At 54.9% G+C, this 16722-nt stretch overlaps 1 protein-coding gene across 15 annotated transcripts in view; it reads right to left on the bottom strand.

The window, feature by feature from the left end:
- Positions 1 to 8521: 8521 nt before the first annotated feature.
- CARD19 (caspase recruitment domain family member 19) overlaps positions 8522 to 16722 on the bottom strand; it is a 22480-nt gene continuing 14279 nt past the window's right edge. For 6 of the 15 annotated variants that reach the window (XM_055087295.1, XM_028494146.2, XM_028494144.2 and 3 more), the window contains 6 exons: positions 13285 to 13339; positions 12254 to 12473; positions 10678 to 10835; positions 9403 to 9462; positions 9084 to 9155; positions 8522 to 8789 (listed from right to left, as the gene is read on the bottom strand). In XM_055087295.1, coding sequence (XP_054943270.1) covers positions 8674 to 8789; positions 9084 to 9155; positions 9403 to 9462; positions 10678 to 10835; positions 12254 to 12441 — 594 coding nt within the window. In that variant the 5' untranslated portion in view covers positions 12442 to 12473; positions 13285 to 13339 and the 3' untranslated portion in view covers positions 8522 to 8673. The remainder of the gene's footprint in view (positions 8790 to 9083; positions 9156 to 9402; positions 9463 to 10677; positions 10836 to 12253; positions 12474 to 13284; positions 13340 to 16722) is intronic. The other 9 variants (XM_055087296.1, XM_028494148.2, XM_055087293.1 and 6 more) reach the window with 8 other exon arrangements.

Raw genomic sequence — 16722 nt, 5'->3', positions numbered from 1 at the left:
CTGCCACCAAACAAGCCGCACACGGTCAGGCCACCCTGGCCAGCACAGGGCCTGCTCCTGCTCCTCGAGCGTGGAGTGCGAGGCCCAGAAGACAGAACTGGAGAGCCCCCAGCATGGTCGTCGCTGCCGTGGACATGCAGCAGGCCCAAGGATGGGGAGCAAGGGGCTGGCGCCATCTCAGGACATTTCCAGAGGGATGAGGAGATGCCTGCCCTCTGCCAGTGCAGCAGTGTCCTGGCCTTGTGTGCTGCCCTCCCTGAGTGACCCATGACCTCTGCACTTCCTGACCCAGGACCGTAGACCACCAGCGACGCTGTGGGACCCCCACAGTGGCCACTGACTCAGGCCTCACACCCTCCACCAGCAGTGACTCGGCAGGGCCCTAACCCCTCCTTGGCGGTCTGAGCCCCCACTTTTCTAAGTACAAGTAACCAGTAAAGCTGATGCTCCTCCTCGTGTGGCTCTCCCAGTGCCATCCTCCCCTCCCCCAGGCCTGGGTGCTGCACCGTGCCCCTCAGAGCACCAGCCTGTGCAGCCTTCCTCTCTCTCTCCCCACAAGCCTGTGACCTTTGTGGGGAGTAGCCTCTGTTGGCATCTCCAGACATCACCCCCATGTGTCCTCGGGCACTCAGCCTGGTGACCCCTGACCAGACCCTCATGGAAAGTTCCAGCACTCCCACGTTTCCTGCAGTTTGCATGCCCACACAGGTCCCTTCTGTACCCACAGTACTGGCTCACCTTGTGGTGGTGCTGGGCACTGCTGGTCAATCAGGCCGAGGGGACCGAGGAGAGTGGGGCTGGTGCTGAGCAAGCCTCGACCCTGCAGAGGCACCAACAAGGGCCAGGTGCTGTCTCGGGGGGGCCATGGGGCCACATCTCACCTGGCTGGGCCCTCCAGCTCCCTCAGTCCACCCTGTGGCCTCTAGGGCCTGAGCCCTCACTCTCTGCCCCCTTGTCACCTCCTTTCTGACTCCTGCTGGCCCCACCCCCTCATCTCCTTGAGGCAGCAATGAATGCCCTTACTTGGTCCTCTCCAGGTGAGATACCTGAGAATCCCCTCCAAGCAACTGGAGCCCCGGGTGGGGATGCAGCCCCCAAGAGCTCCCAAGGCCCCTCCCCCATCACTTCTCTTGCCATCTCCACTCTGAGCCTGGGGCAGCTCCAACACCTTGTTCCCTTAAGACATTCAGGTGACCCCACAGACTCTTCTGTGGGGCTGAAAATTCAACTCTGCACAAAGTGATTGATAAACAGGAGTGCTTGTGGGTGAGATGATCTAATCCTGGGCTTTACTTTAAATAAATAATCCAGGAAAAAACATAGGGAAATGGATGAAATAAGATTGAAAGTGCTAGTGGCTGCAGAGCTGGGGCCACGGGGCCAGCTCTCTGCTCTTCTGAGTGTCTGAGTGTCCCATAAAGAAGGTTTTTAAAGGTGATCCACATATGGGATGAGGTCCATGAAGAAGCAAGACCAGCAGGTAGGCAGTGGGTGGACACATGTTCCCAGAGGATCCAATGAACCTGGGGCCACCCCAGCCAGAGGGGTCAGATGCAGAGCTGTGCAGGTGGCTGGGCCCTGGGAGCAAGTGGTACAGAGGACCACCTCTCCTGCCGCTCACTATAAGCACATGTTACCTTGGCTGTCTTGTTATTCCAGGAAGCAGGAGAGGTCAGGCTCCTGGCTGTGAACCTCCCCTACCACCTGGCCCTCATGGTGGGTCCAGGATGGTGTCCGTGCCCCCAGGTCCAGCCCTGCCCAGGGCCCAGCACAGGTGGATGCTGCCCAGGACCACGTGCCTGCTGTAGCCTGAAGCAGTCTGTGGCCTGTGGTGTGGGCTGGCTGGCAGCCACACAAGACGGGATGCCAGCCTGTGTGGACCATGGATGTGGCCAACAGATGGCCTAGTTCCTCCTTTGGCCAGGACAGGAAGCTGGCGCAGATGTGGCCAGGGAGTTTAAGCCCCAGATGGCTGGACTGGGTCCCAGGTCACCAAGCCAGGCTGGCCTCCACGGGTGCTAGGGGTATCGGGGGACAGGACATGACAGAGGGTGGGTCTGTGCATCCCAGCCCCCTACAGCCCCTGCCCCAGCTGCTCCCCCAACAGGTACACATGACTGCCCCCCACCTGCCCACCCACCAGCACCCAGGCTCATGTCTCTACAGTTCCGGCCCCCTGACCCTCACTCCAGATGTATTCCTGTCTCAGGTCCATGGCATGTGCTGCTGCTCTCTAGGGTCAGGGCTGTGCCCTGAGGTCTTCCCCCTGGCCCTCCTGACCACCACTGCTGGTCACTGTCATGGTGGGCCATTTGGGTTTATTCTGCCTTTGGTACCATTGGCTAGCATCACTGCCCACAGTGTCCCCCTGGGGCCCATATCTGAGCCCTGACTACCCCTGCACCGTCTGGCCCAAGACCAGGGCTGCTCCCTGAGAAGGAGGGTCCTGCCTACCACCTCCCTGAAGGCTGAGGGAGCTCTGCCTGAGCTGGGGGAGGAGGTGGACCCCTACTCATACTTGCACTTCTATTTGGTCTGACCTGGCTCTCCCACCGGTTGCAACCACCCACAGCCTATGTCCCCAGCACTGTGTCTGACATACGGTAGGTACTTAGTAAATATCTGCAATAGATTCACTCCTCCTCGAGTTCCGAGCCCTGTGCATGTGTCACAGTGGCCAAGGGATGGACAGAAAACCGAGGCCCAGAGAGCGAGTCAGGGCCAAGCCAGACCCAGGGGGGTGTGACAACCCTCAGGGAGTCCTCCGAGACCCTAACACATCCACTGCTTGTTAACTACCCCCTCTGCCCTACCATGCAGCTGCCCCACCTGGGGACACTTCTCTGCCCTCCCTGGGGATGGCAGAGACCCTTAAGGAGTAAGAAGCAAGGAAACATACGTGCCAAGTTGGGGGACTCCACAGAGGGACACACAGGGAAGTCAAGAGCCGGGGAGCTCTCGAGACCGATGCTCTAGGACCCAGGACTGGGAGGGAGCCCCAGGAAAAGACAGGCTGTGGTGCATGAGCCCTGAGGCCATGTGAGCTGGGGCTGGCCTTGAAGGAGTGTGGGGTGGTCAGAGCAGGGGAGGGAGCAGTCATGCAGAGCTTGTTGAGTAAGCTCTGGGGGGACTGTGTGCTTAACCTTCTTACTGTAAAAGATAGAGAGATGATGACGGATGGATGGATGACAAAAAGATGATAGATTAATGGACAGATGGATAGATGATAGATAGATATAGATAGATAGATAGATAGATAGATAGATAGATAGATAGATAAGATAGATAGATAGATAGATAGATAGATAGATAGATAGATAGATAGATAGATAGATAGATAGATAGATAGATAGATAGATAGATAGATAGATAGATAGATAGATAGATAGATAGATAGATAGATAGATAGATAGATAGATAGATAGATAGATCGATAGATAGGGGTAGGGATAGATGAGTCATCCCCAGGTCACCCCTGGCAGAGTCACCAGATGAGGAAGTAGCTCTGTGCCAGTGGAAGCCCAAACAGGACCCCTGTCCCTCTGGGAACCCTTGTTCTTGTCTCCTCATTTCTCATGTCCCCTGCATGTGCCCGAGGACACCACAGTTTATTCCTGCCTGGCTCAAACCCTGGGAGCATTCCAGGTCCGTTTCACTCTACAGGTTCCCCTTCCCTGACCCGCCATCCCCACTGTCCACCCTTCAAGGCCATGGCCCACTTGACCTGGGTGGGGGGAGGACAGGGTGAGTCAGGGGGCTCTGAGGAAGGTAGGCCAGGATGGGATGGGGGCCAGCGGACCAAGAAGGTGGACTTTTGCTGCAGGATTGGGTCATTCCTCCTTCCCACACCTGCCACACCCACCTACCCATTTCCCTCCCCTCTCTCTCAGGCGCCTTCTCTCCCACCTGCCTTTAATTGAACTTAATTCCTCTTTTCTCACCACATTATTTATAAAAAACCAAGGAGCTGAATGCTTTAACATTTTTCTTCCCTTTCTCTCAAGTATTTATTTCAGGGGAAACTAAGCTAAGCTGCTGGATCTGTGTGTGGCCCAGGGAAGATGCCCCATGGCAGCAATGCACCCTAGGCCCTGCCCCAGCCCTTGGTGTCCTCAGAGGGGAGATGGGGCTCCAGTCCTGCCTCCAGGTGGAATAAGAATTGAGGTCCCAGCTGCCACGTGGCCAGCGATGAGGAAGGGCCCTGCTCCGTGCTCCCAAACCCCCACCCAGTCTACAAGACTGGGGTCCCAGAGCCCATACAACAGGGACCTGACCCAGGGCTTGGTCAGGCCTGGGGTTTATGCAGAGGTTTTGGGGGCACAGGGTGAGCAGTATCTTCTCTGAGATAGTCCACAGAGCACTGACCTGGCAGGAACTGGATATAACAACCCTGTATTCCAACAGTGTCAGCACCCCCACCTGGACCCTGTGCCCTCCCCCCAGAGGGAAACCCCGCATTGTGCAAATTGCAGTTGCATTTCTGGTTCCACAAACACCAGCCTGTGACCTCACCCGGCCTGAACCACATCACTGCTGGCAAGAGTATCTAGGGCCCTAACTCCCTCCATCACAGGACCACTACTCTTCACACACACACCTCCTTCTTCACAGACACACTTCTCCCAAATGCCCGCATCACTTCCATCCCTCCCATCCTCCTCACACCCTCCCTTATTCCTCTCCCTACATATGGGAGTTCTTCCCCACCCCAGGCAGACTGGAGATGGGACAGTCATCCCAGCACTGTGGTAGCCAGGATGAGGAACTACTCTTTGTTTACTAGAGTTTTGGGGGGACTTTCCTGGTGGAGATGGCATTTTACCAAAGACCCAGGTTGAGTAGATGGGGGGTGGAGGGCGGATGGTTAGTAAAGAGTGTTCCAGCCGAGGGAATAGCATGTGCAAAGGTGCAGAGGCATGTCATGGGCAGTTCCAGTTGTTGAGGTATGGAGGTGGGGATGGGGGACAGAGGGTCAGGGGGCCAGCAGGGCAGACTGTGGCCCATGGTGTCTTTCACACCCTGATGGACTTAATTCATTCCAGGTCATGGTCACTGACTGACAAAGTGGTTGGCAGGGCATGGCCTCATGCAGGGACATACTGTGCCTAGACATGGATGCCCCATTGTTCTACCTCCCTCAGTCCCAGCCCAGGAGTGGAGGCATTGTATGGCAGCAACCAGCCAGGGGCAGGCAGATGGCAGAGGGGCCTGGCTGCTGGTCTGGGCTGTTGTCACAGACTTCAGCTGCAGGCATGGAGTCCAGGCACAGTCGGGGAAGGGGCTGTTGAGGCAGGGATCCACGGAACGGTCCAGAACAGCCTGAGCTCGGGAGCTGCTTTGGACCTCCAGGGCAAGGCCTTGGTAGGTCATGGATGGAAGGAGAAAGTCAGCAGTCACAAGAAGTAGCCCAGCTCGAGCCAAGGGAATAGGTGTCCTGGACTATCACAGCTCACCAGACGGGTCCTGAGACCTGGGACAGGCACTCACCGCCTCTCGCTCAGGGGATGGAACCCTGCCACAGGGTCTCACAGGTCTCGGGGGTGGACAGTACCCAGGACTTCCCTTCCACAGGCCTGCGGGCCCTGTCTCTGGGATGTTCCCTCAAAGGTGCTTAGTTCGGTGCTGCTATAACAAAGGCCGCAGACTGGGTGCCGTATAAACAACATTTATTTCAGGAGGTTGGAAGGCTGAGATCAAGGCACTGGCTTATTCAGTGTTTGCTCTGCCTGCACCCTTCACACAGTGGCCTCATTTACTTTTACCCAGATGTCTCTATCACCTACAGTCAGCCCTCTGTCACCTTCACCCAGTAGTGCCCTTTACCTAGTGTCTGTCACTTTCACCAGGCATGTGTCACTTTTACCCAAGCGTGTCTGTCAGAGAGCAGGACAAGCATCAAGAATACCCCAGGCATCTGCCCAGGAAGCAATTACCCTCGGAATCAGAATCTTGCTCGCTCACAATGGGTGGAGGGGCTGCAGACCGGACAGGACATGCTGGGCTGGGCCTCAGGGGCCTGCTGACCTCGAGAACCCCTGCCACCTTCTGAGCTCAGAGTCCAGAGCAGGTGCAGGGACTAGTCCCCTGGTCTGGCTGGCCAACCGGGAAGGTGGCCTCCAGTCAGTCTCTGCAGCAATAAGAGCCAGTTTACATGGGGAACTGTCTGCAAGAGACCTGGAGTGCGGTGCACGTTCACAGCCCTGAGGAGGCTGGAAGGGAGTGGGCACGTTCACAGCATCCCTAACCCTGGACCCTGAACAAGATCAAGAGGAACCTTCACGTGGGGCACAGCCATTGGGGGATCCGTTCAGCCCATTCAGCTCAGGGTGGCACCTGTGTCCTCCCCGCTGAGCACTGGCAACTGCACTCCTTTCACCCAATGGGAGTCTGTCCCAGAGAGAACATGCATTAGCTATGCCTTCCAGCAAAGTGGTGAATTCATGAAGCAATTTCCAGAGAACAGTACTTGGAGCAGTGCTATCCAGCTCAGGATATCCATGCTCAAGGAGGGGTCCCAAGGTTGTGTCCCTTTTTACAGATGGGTAAACTAAGGCTCAGAATTTGGAGACACACACCCACAGCCTGCAATGCAGAGGTGGAGTGAGTGGGAAGCTGCACTGTCCCAGGCTTCAGGGCAGAAAGGAGAGCTCCTATGCCTGGCTCTCCCTTGCCCTGGCCCTCACTTTAATGGCTGGGCATGCAAATGAGTGAACTAGCCCACGAGCTGGCTGAATGAATCAGCCAGAGACCATGTCCTGAAGCTGATTCCTCTGCCTCCCATCTTGTTTCCTTCCCACATGCTCTGAGAGACTAAAACCTGAGAGTGGAACCCCTCCTGGGGGCCCAACGGTAGCGTCATTCCTGGAGTCAGGCTGTGGGTTCCTCCGAAAACCCCCTATGGAAAATGCAAGCTCATGATGATTCTTGGGTTGACAAACATACTTCTGTTTCCCCAAAGAGGCTGGAGAGGAAGGAGCTGACGGGGTGGGGGCAATGGGGAGAGGAACCCATCAGGGCCCAGGCCCAGGCCCTGGCAGCCCATGCCTAGTGCGGTGCACGTGTGTATCTGAGCACTGTGCACGTGTACATGTGCACACTTCTCGTGTATGTGTGCATGTATGCGTGTATGCCTGTATGTGCATGTGCACGCGTCTGGGGAGGGCACTCTTGGCAGCTGTGTGGTCCTGGGCTCTGAGCTTCAGCTCCCTCATCAGTAATGAGGGTGGTAACAGGGGTCCACATAAAAGACAGGTGCCAGACAACCACAGCCTGCAGGAGGGTAGTAGGCACTGGGGACTTGGCTCACAGGGCCCCCAGAGCCAAAGGCAGAGCACCCTCTTAGACGTGTACACTCACCCTCTTGTGTCCACGAGGGACATTTCCATGACAAGATCCTGAGCCTGAGGCCGGCAGGTGAGACAAATAGGTACAAACACCCTGGTCAAGGGGACAGGCCCATGTCCCCAAGACAAATACAGGGGCTCAGCTCTGAGGAGGACAAGGTGCTGGGTATGGCCAAACTCCAGGCTGTTGGGGGAGGGCGTGAGGAGCCAGAGCCCAAGACTTCAGATGGCACAATTACAATTTTCATCTCTAAAAGTTCTAGAAGTTTTTGTGGACTCTTTTTTTTCTATCTCAACCTCCTCTCCACCTGGGATCAGGGACAAGACTTTGTGTTCATTTCTAGGCTCTGACCATATCTGTGTCAACTGAACCCTCCCCAGACCCACCAAGCACAGGTCACCGCCTCCCAGGGGGGAGGGGCTCCATGTCTAAGACAGTAGTATGAGGGGCCTCGAGGGCCCAGGATCTGGGTGTTGGCTCTGGTGACTGGACAGAGACAAGGGGGATGATAGGGGAGGGGGTATCTCCTTGGGACATGTCACAAGAAGGGAATGAAGATGGTGGTGGAGCCCCTCATGCACTGGGTCCCCCTTTCCTGGCTGAGTGATCTCTCCTTTCAGTCTTAGATTCTTCATCAGGAAAGCAGGGACAGCAGCCCACCTCCTGGGCCTGCTAAGAGGAATCAAATTAACACATGCTGGCACTAGGTATCATGAGGCATTTGGCTGGCGCCCCTCCATGGCCCAGGGCTCGGGTAACAGAGCAGCCCAGTGGGCCCTGTCCATCCTCCCCACCTGAGGCTGAGGGCTGGGGAAGGAGGGAAGATGGGCAGGGGCAGGTGTGAGACCAACAACACCCAGGCAGGGGATGGCAGGAGGGGTTCAAGGTAGGGAGTTCTGGAGAGAAGCAGTGGAAGGTGGCCAGGGAGGGAGGGAAGGGAACACATGGCAGGGGATATCTGGAGGTGGGCACTGGGGGACACAGCAGGGGTCATCTGGGGCAGGTAGCCCACATGGAGTGGTGAGGCTCAGGCCCACAGGGGTCTGAGAAGGTGGCCTGAGCAGGACCTGGGTCTTGGGTTGGACTCGGGAAGCCAAGAGCCCACAGGGTCAGCCCCAGCTAGACATGCTGTCATGTCTTGTGTTGGAATCATCTAGAAAACACTCCTGAGAGAAGGGATAAAACTCAAACATTTAATATTGTTGAGCACCTTTGTACAGTGAAAGTAAAGTGCTTGTTACATAAGTTATAAACAGTGAGAAATAAACACTTAGAAAAGCAAGCCAGCCCCAGGGCAGCAAGCAGCCAGGCGGGCAGGGCTGGGATCGGTCAGAGCCCCACCAGGTCATCTGTGAGGAAGGCCAGCAGGAAGCGGCTGACGTGCCTGTCGACGATGACAGGGGAGAAGCCCAGGACACGCCGGGCCCCTGGCAGCACCTTGGGGTCTGGAAGACAAGGGGGTCTCAGAATCCATCAAGAAGGCACCTTCTCTCAGCCTCATGGCATCGCCAGCCCCACACCTGAGTGATGTGGGGTCTCCATGCCGAGTGGGCCTGCTTGGCACTGGCTCCCCACACAGGACCTCGACAAACAAGGTCAGCATGGCAGGAAAGGAACCGCAGGACTGCCACGCTGGGCCACAAGTAGGGGGCCTCAGGTGTAGGCCTCCGTCCATCCGGCAGGGGTCTGCCCCATGGTCTGGAGAGGACTGGGCTGAGGCTTGGCCAGGCAGCACCCACCTGGGGGGCAGCAGTAGATGAGGAGTGCCAGCCCTGCGGCCAGGCCGAGACAGGTCAGGAAGGCCACGGGTCCTGGGAAGAAATGCACGTGAGCAGCTCCCCGAGCCCAGGAAGGCGGAGAGGGGTCCAGAGGCCTCGAGGGACAGACTCACACCCTGTGCTGGGGTCAGCTGGGCAGGGACGCACCCAGTGAGCACCCTGAGGGGGTCTGTCCAACAGGAAGCCAGGAACGGAACCCGACTTGGAATGGAGAAGACCCCAAGGCAGAGATGGAGCCCTGGGTGGGGGAACAGAAAGAAGGGACATGGGAGGCGGTTACCCCTGTCACTGAGCTCACGGCCTGCGGTGCCCGAGTCTAGCTCTGTGCAATCTGAGTTCTCTGGAAACAAAATCACAGGGTGCAGTTAGTCGTGGGTGGGCCAGAGGGTAAGGTGGTTGCCCCGCCCTCGGGAAACCAAGGGGGATGTCAAGCCCCCTCCCCCAGACCACCCAGGCCCCTCAGGTTGTGCCGGCGCTAAGCCCTCCAGGCTGTGTTTGGGGGGAGTCAGCGCCAGGGAGGGAACCCTGCACAGTTTTGTGTCTTCTCCTTTTGTCCACTTCATGAGAACTTGAGGACCATGGAGTAGGAGGTTCATTGTTCCCTGGCAAATACAAGGCACCAAACACAGCGCAAACACCTGCCTGTCCAAAGTCTGATGATGTTGATGTGAGGGCAGGGCGCTCTTTCTCTTTCCCCAGACCCCACTGGGGCTCCTCCTAACCAGCCAGCTGCCAGACAGCCCTGAGGGCACCCTGGTAGTTACTTGACTCCAGGCAGGCTGTGTGGTCCTGACCTGTGGTGACAGGACCGTCCCATGCTGGAGCTCAGGGCCCAGTCCTGCCAGCCTGTCCTTGGGGCCAGGGACACTGGCCCCAGGTCCAGCCGAGTGGCCTGAGGTGAGCCACCTCTTCCCTCCCGGCCTCCAGCCTCTCATCCGAGGACTGGGGAACAGTAGCCACTCCTCCTGGGGACCTGGGTGCAGAGGCCTCAGGGCTGAGCTGCCATCCCCGCTTGTACCTTCCCTGCACCCAACCTGGCAGCTCAGAGGATCCCTCGGGGCTCACAAGCCTCCTGGGCCCACAGGCCAGACCCTCTAAACCAAAACACATGTGTCTCGGACCAGCCATCTGTGTCAGAAACTGTTCTATGTGTCAGAAACTGTTCTACAGAAACAGCCATGCCATGAGGACCTACCTGGGCGAAAGTGGACGCGACCTGCGTCGTGGGGGTTGCGGGGGTCAGTTCACTCAAGGCTGGTACAGCCTACAGCCACGAGCTATTTCTGATCAGAAGTGTAAAGGTTCCCAGATTCATTAGATTACAGAGGGAAGGGCAGAGCTGCATGCAAGAGATGCTACCTTTTGTGTAAAAATTGGCACAAGAAAAAGGGAGACAGAGGGACAGAGAGACAGAGACAGAGAGAGGGAGACATGGAGACAGAAATATCTATATTGTCTGAAATACTCTGAGGGCCACACAAGATGCAACCAGAGGGCAGTCTCTGGTGAAGGGCTGAACAAGAAGATGCCGAAGCCTGAGGACTGGGACACGCACTTACGCAGGGCGTGCCGGCTGGGCAGGCAGCTGTGCAGGGGCTGGGCATGGATGTACAGGGCCCGGTAGAACTCCTGGCAGTCCCGCTCACCGCTCCGCTGCAGGTGGCCCAAGAGGTCGCAGAGACGCACTCGCAGAGATACCTTGGGGTTCCGGAACTGGAGGAGGAAGGGGCACAAGACAAGGTCAGGCTGGAGCACTCTGGGCTCAGCACCCAGCCCCAGCTTCCTCAATGGCTGTGATACCATCTACGTGCTTGGAACACCCACGGGGAGGTAGCAATTGCTACTACAGCCTCATGTACTCCCATGTGGCACCCAAGACTGTGCTGCATGGCCACTAAGCCTTGCACTCCCACTGGAGGCCAGGACAGGTCAGCAAGAAAGATGGCAGTGACATTATTCCAAGTGTGGAAACTTAGTGGCTTGCTGACTTGGCTTTCCCATTTGTAAAAAGGGAATAATAAACCCACATGGTAGGGTCATTACAGGGAATCTCTGAGGTAATGATAATTTCTAGTAGTTTACACTCTACAGGAATGTGATTCAAGTTTTAAAAAATAAGTCAAGGGTTAAGGAGAAAAAAAAGGTGGCTTTTTTTGATGTGGTTGACTGAAAAATATGTGGTTGTAAAGGTCAATGGACAGGGTACTTGGCATTGACCCCCAGAACCTGGAGGCCATGGCTCGGTGCTGCCACCTGGTGGTGGTGTACCATGCTACAAGGAACTAGAGTCAAACCACAAAGGTACAGAACTGCAAAGCAAAGGCAGATAGATGCAGATGTGCAGCAGAAGCCATGGGTACCTATGAGGAAAGGAACTGTAGTTTTGTGTGTGGAGAAGTTTCCTTTTTCTCATGTAAACATCTGAGCTTTTCAAATTGTTTTTTTTACAATAAATGTGTATTTGAATTTTAATTACAAGATATAAATTTGAGCCCCTACTTTTTAACTCACTGTACTACTTCTGTAACTTAAGATGCATCTAGGCCAGTAGCAGGGTCCGTGTTGATTTTAGTTCTGTTGAGGATCAATCTCACCTGTCCCTAGGAGAGACCCCAACCCTCCAAATAGCCCTGCATGTGGCACTATTACCCTGTGCCAAGGCAGGAAGCTCAGCTCCAAGAGGAGAAGGGCTCACTCAGTCACCCAGATGGGAGGCAGGTCCTGCACCCCAAAGCCCCGGCTGGTCTCTAGCACCCACCCCCAGCCCCACGGGGGAGCCAGAGAAATGGGCGGGGCGAGCAAGGAGCACCCACTCTCACCCGGTATCCTTGAATAGGATGGGCCAGATTACACCCAAAACGTTTGCCCACTTTGAACTTTTGGAAGATGCAGAGTGAAGAGCCCTATGGCACTGGGTAGGGCCTGTCTGGTATCCCTGATCCCCTCCCACCCCAGCACTCCCCGTTCCCCCTCCCAGGTTTGTCTCATGTTGTGGCATGTTATCACACGTCTCCTGTGATCCTCCCAGCATTTCTGGAAGGGGCCAGAAGGCCTGATGACATATAAAGAGACTAAGGCTCAAAGAGCTGATGTTCTGGGCCCAAGGTCACCCTAAGGAGACAGGTTTTCACCTCCAAGCTGTCCTGCCCCCCGCTTCTCCCAGCCCAGAGAGGAAGGGATGGGAAAGCAGCCTCAGGCTCCTTGGCACCTTTTCCGCATCCTTGTTGCTGAGGATCTGGGGGTAGTAGCGGTTCAGCTGGAGGATAATCCTGTCCACCTGCTGCTCACTCAGGCGCCCAAGGCCTGTGAGGAAAGGCATGTCCTGGACCAGGCGGTCACAGTAGGTCTGCTCTGAAACAGAAGCAGAGAACACAGAGGGAATGAGCCAACTCAGCCCAAAAAGGGGGTGGCGAGACCCACACACCATGATGCAGCCATGGCAGGGACCCCTCGCAGCAAGGTCCCCATGCCCACTGAGAAGTGTACCAGCTGTAAGCATCTGGACAACTGCTGACATCCCAGCTCATGCACAGCCCAGAGTTCCCCCATGTCACGCCAAAACCCTTGCCAGAAAGTGGGGTGGGTGGGTGCAGTGATAAAGGTTCAGAGTGCTCAAAAGCAGAGCAGAGCCTCTGGCTCCTATCTTTTATGCCTGAGAGCTTATCGCAAAAAAACTCAGAAGGGCGAAGAATCTGCTGTCTGTTGGGTCCCCTCAGTGCCCTCTGGAAATAGCCAGGCCCGAGAAAGGGCACAGGCAGCTTGGAGAAGGCCCAATCTCGAAGCTCCTACAGTCGCTGTTGTCATGGGGACAGGAGACACAGACAGGAGCACAGGGTTTGGAGTGGCCTGTGCTGGCATGGCCACCAGACACAGTGTATCTGCAAGGCCTTGAGAAGCTGCCACCAACAGCAGACCAGCATGCTTGCTGCCCAGGAGGCTGGGGAATGCCTTTTCTTTTTTTTTTTTCTTTCAGAATCACCATTAAAGCATCACTGTTGCACTGTCTTTCCCATTAAGAATGTCCCTTAGAATGACAAGTCTTAAAAGGCAAGGGGTGGGGAGAGGTTGGTGGGCAGTTGACAAAGAAATCTCTGAATCTCTGAGGGAGGGTCCCAAGTTCCTGCAGCACCAGCTGCCTGAACAAGTGCACCACCTTACCTACCTGTGGCAGCTTGTCCTGTTTCCTGGTGGACCCAGGGGATGGGGGGCAGGCAGAGCTGTATAGGAGGAGAGTTTTTGTATGTGACTGAAGTTAAGTTGGTATCAATTCAAATTAGATAGTTGTAACTTTAGGGTATTATGTATAATCCTCATGGTAACCACAAAGAAAATGTCCATAGAATATACACAAAAGGAAATCAAAATGTGTTACTACAGAAAATCAACACAAAAGAAGGAAGGGAAGAAATGAAGGGAAAAAAGCTATGAGACATACAGAAAACAAACAGCAAAAAGGCAGAAACAAGTTATCCCTTATCAGTAATTACTTTAAATGTAAATGGATTAAACTCTCTAATCAAAAGACATAGATTAGCAAAGTGGATTTGTAATATCGTGATTTATAATAAGAAATATATATTTGGTCTTTGTCCCAATTCCTGGCACACAGTTTCTAAAACCGAAGGAATTTCCTAAGTGATGAGAGCTGTGAAGGTGAAAGGATATCTTTTGTTACTCATAACAAGCCCCTTCCAACCTCATCTGACTTTGTATTAATGAGGTGATTTTGGGAAAGCCCCTAAATAACCACAGAGTGGGAGCTGATTGCCAGTGGAACCAACCACGTAATTCGAGGGGTGGAACTTTCAGTCCCCATCTCACTTCCCCCTGCAATGTCTGGGGAGGGGAGAGGGGCTGGAGGTTCAATCAATCACTAGTAGCCAAGGATTTAATCAGTCATGCCTACCTAAGGAAGCCTGCATAAAACCCCCCAAAAATGGGGTTTGGAGCACTCTACGTTACTGAATATGTGGAGGTGCTGAGAGGGTGGCCTGCCTGGGAGGAGCACGGAGCTTCCATCCTTTGCTTCTCACATGCTTTGCCCTATGCATCTTTTCCATCCGGATGCTCATTTGTATCCTTGAAATATATTTTGTAACAAACTGGCAATAGTGTTTTCCTGAGTTCTGTGAACTATTCTAGCAAACAGGGTCACAAGGACAGGGTCATGGGAACTCTGATTTATAGCCAGTCAGTTAGAAGCACAGGTGACAATCTGGACTCATGATTGGCATCTCAAGTGGGGCCAATCTTGTGGGACTGAGCCTAAAGTTAACCTGTGGGATCTGACACTATCTCTGGATAGATGGTGTCAGAATTGAATTAAATTATAGGACTCCCAGTGGGGTGGAGAGAAGATGGCGGAAGAGTAAGACGCGGAGATCACCTTCCTCCTCACAGATACATCAGAAATACACCTACACGTGGAACTGCTCCTATAGAAACCCACTGAACGCTGGCAGAAGACCTCGGACCTTCCAAAAGGCAAGAAAACACCCCACGTACCTGGGTAGGGCAAAAGAAAAAAGAATAAACAGAGACAAAAGAATAGGGATGGGACCTGCACCAGTGGAAGGGAGCTGTGAAGGAGGAAAGGTTTCCACACACTAGAAGCCCCTTCGCGGGCGGAGACTGCGGGTGGAGGAGGGGGGAAGCTTCGGAGCTGCGGAGGAGAGCGCAGCAACAGGGTGCGGAGAGCAAAGCGGAGAGATTCCCACACAGAGGATCGGTGCCGACCGGCACTCACCAGCCCGAGAGGCTTGTCTGCTCACTTGCCGGGGCGGGCGGGGGGGCTGGGAGCTGAGCCTCGGGCTTCAATCAGATCCCAGGGAGAGGTCTGGAGTTGGCAGAGTGAAAACAGCCTGAAGGGGTTAGTGCACCACGGCTAGCCAGGAGGGAGTCCGGGAGAAATCTGGAGCTGCCGAAGAGGCAAGAGACCTTTTCTTCCCTCTTTGCTTCCTGGTGTGCGAGGAGAGGGGTTTAAGCGAGCTGCTTAAAGGAGCTCCAGAGACGGGCGTGGAGCTGCCGAAGAGACAAGAGACTTCTTCTTGCCTCTTTGTTTCCTGGTGCGCGAGGAGAGGGGTTTAGGCACGCCGCTTAAAGGAGCTCCAGAAACGGGCGCGAAGCTGCCGAAGAGACAAGAGACTTTTTCTTGCCTCTTTGTTTCCTGGTGCGAGAGGAGAAGGGATTAAGCGCACCGTGTAAAGGAGCTCCAGAAACGGGCGCGAGCCGCGGTTGTCGGCGCGGACACCAGAGAAGGGTGTGGGACGCTAGGGTTGCTGCTGCCGCCACCAAGAGGCCTGTGTGCGAGCACAGGTCACTCTCCACACCTCCCCTCCCAGAAGCCTGTGCAGCCCGCAACTGCTGGGGTACCGGGATCCAGGGACAGCTTTCCCGGGAGAACGCGCGGCGCGCCTCGGGCCGGTGCAGCGTCACGGCGGCCTCTGCTGCCGCAGGCTCGCCCCGCATCCGTGCCCCTCCCTCCCCCCGGCCTGTGCCAGAGCCCCCGAATCAGCTGCTCCTTTAACCCCGTCCTGTCTGAGCAAAGAGCAGACGCCCTTGGACGACCTACGCGCAGAGGCGGGGCCAATTCCAAAGCTGAACCCCAGGAGCTGTGCGAACAAAGAGGAGAGGGGGAGGTCTCTCCCAGCAGCCTCAGAAGCAGCGGATTAAAGCTCCACAATCAACTTGAAGTGCCCTGCATCTGTGGAAAACCTGAATAGACAGTGAAATATCCCAAATTGAGGAGGTGGACTTTGGAGCAAGATATATTACTATTTTCCCCTTTTTTTCTTTTTGTGAGTGTGTATGTGTGTGCTGCTGTGTGAGATTTTGTCTGTATAGCTTTGCTTTCATCATTTGTCCGAGGGTTCTGACCGACCCGTTTTTTTTTTTTATAAAATTTTTCTTCTTAAAAATGATTTTTTATTTTAATAACTATATTTTATCCTACTTTATTTTGTCTTCTTCCTTTCTTTCTTCCTTTCTTTCTTCCCTTTCTTCCTTCCTTCCTCCCTTCCTTCCTTTCTTCCTCCCTTTCTTCCTCTCCTCCTTCCTTTCTTGCTTTCTTCCTTTCTTCCTTCCTTCCTGCCTTCCTTCCTTTCTATTTTTTCTCCCTTTTATTTTGAGCCGTGTGGATTAAAGTCTCTTGGCGCTCCAGCCAGGCGTCAGTGCTGTGCCTCTGAGGTGGGAGAACCAACCTCAGGACAATGGTCCACAAGAGACCTCCCAGCTCCAAGCAATATCAAACGGCGAAAATCTCCCAGAGATCTCCATCGCAACACCAAAACCCAGCTTCACTCAAGGACCAGCAATGTACAGTGCTGGACACCCTATGCCCAACAAATAGCAAGACAGGACTACAGCCCCATCCATTAGCAGAGAGGCTGCCTAAAATCATAATAAGGCTACCAACATCCCCAAACACACCACCAGACGTGGACCTGCCCACCAGAAAGACAAGATCCAGCCTCATCCACCAGAACAGAGGCACTAGTCCCCCCCAACCAGGAAACCTACTCAACCCACTGAACCAACCTTAGCCACTGGGGACAGCCAGCAAAACCAACGGGAACTACGAACCTGCAGCCTGCAAAAAGGA

This window comes from Physeter macrocephalus, chromosome 9, assembly GCF_002837175.3.
Source record: "Physeter macrocephalus isolate SW-GA chromosome 9, ASM283717v5, whole genome shotgun sequence".
Taxonomy (NCBI): domain Eukaryota; kingdom Metazoa; phylum Chordata; class Mammalia; order Artiodactyla; family Physeteridae; genus Physeter; species Physeter macrocephalus.
Note: the sequence above shows the minus strand (reverse complement) of the source record. Positions and strands in the feature narration are given on the sequence as shown.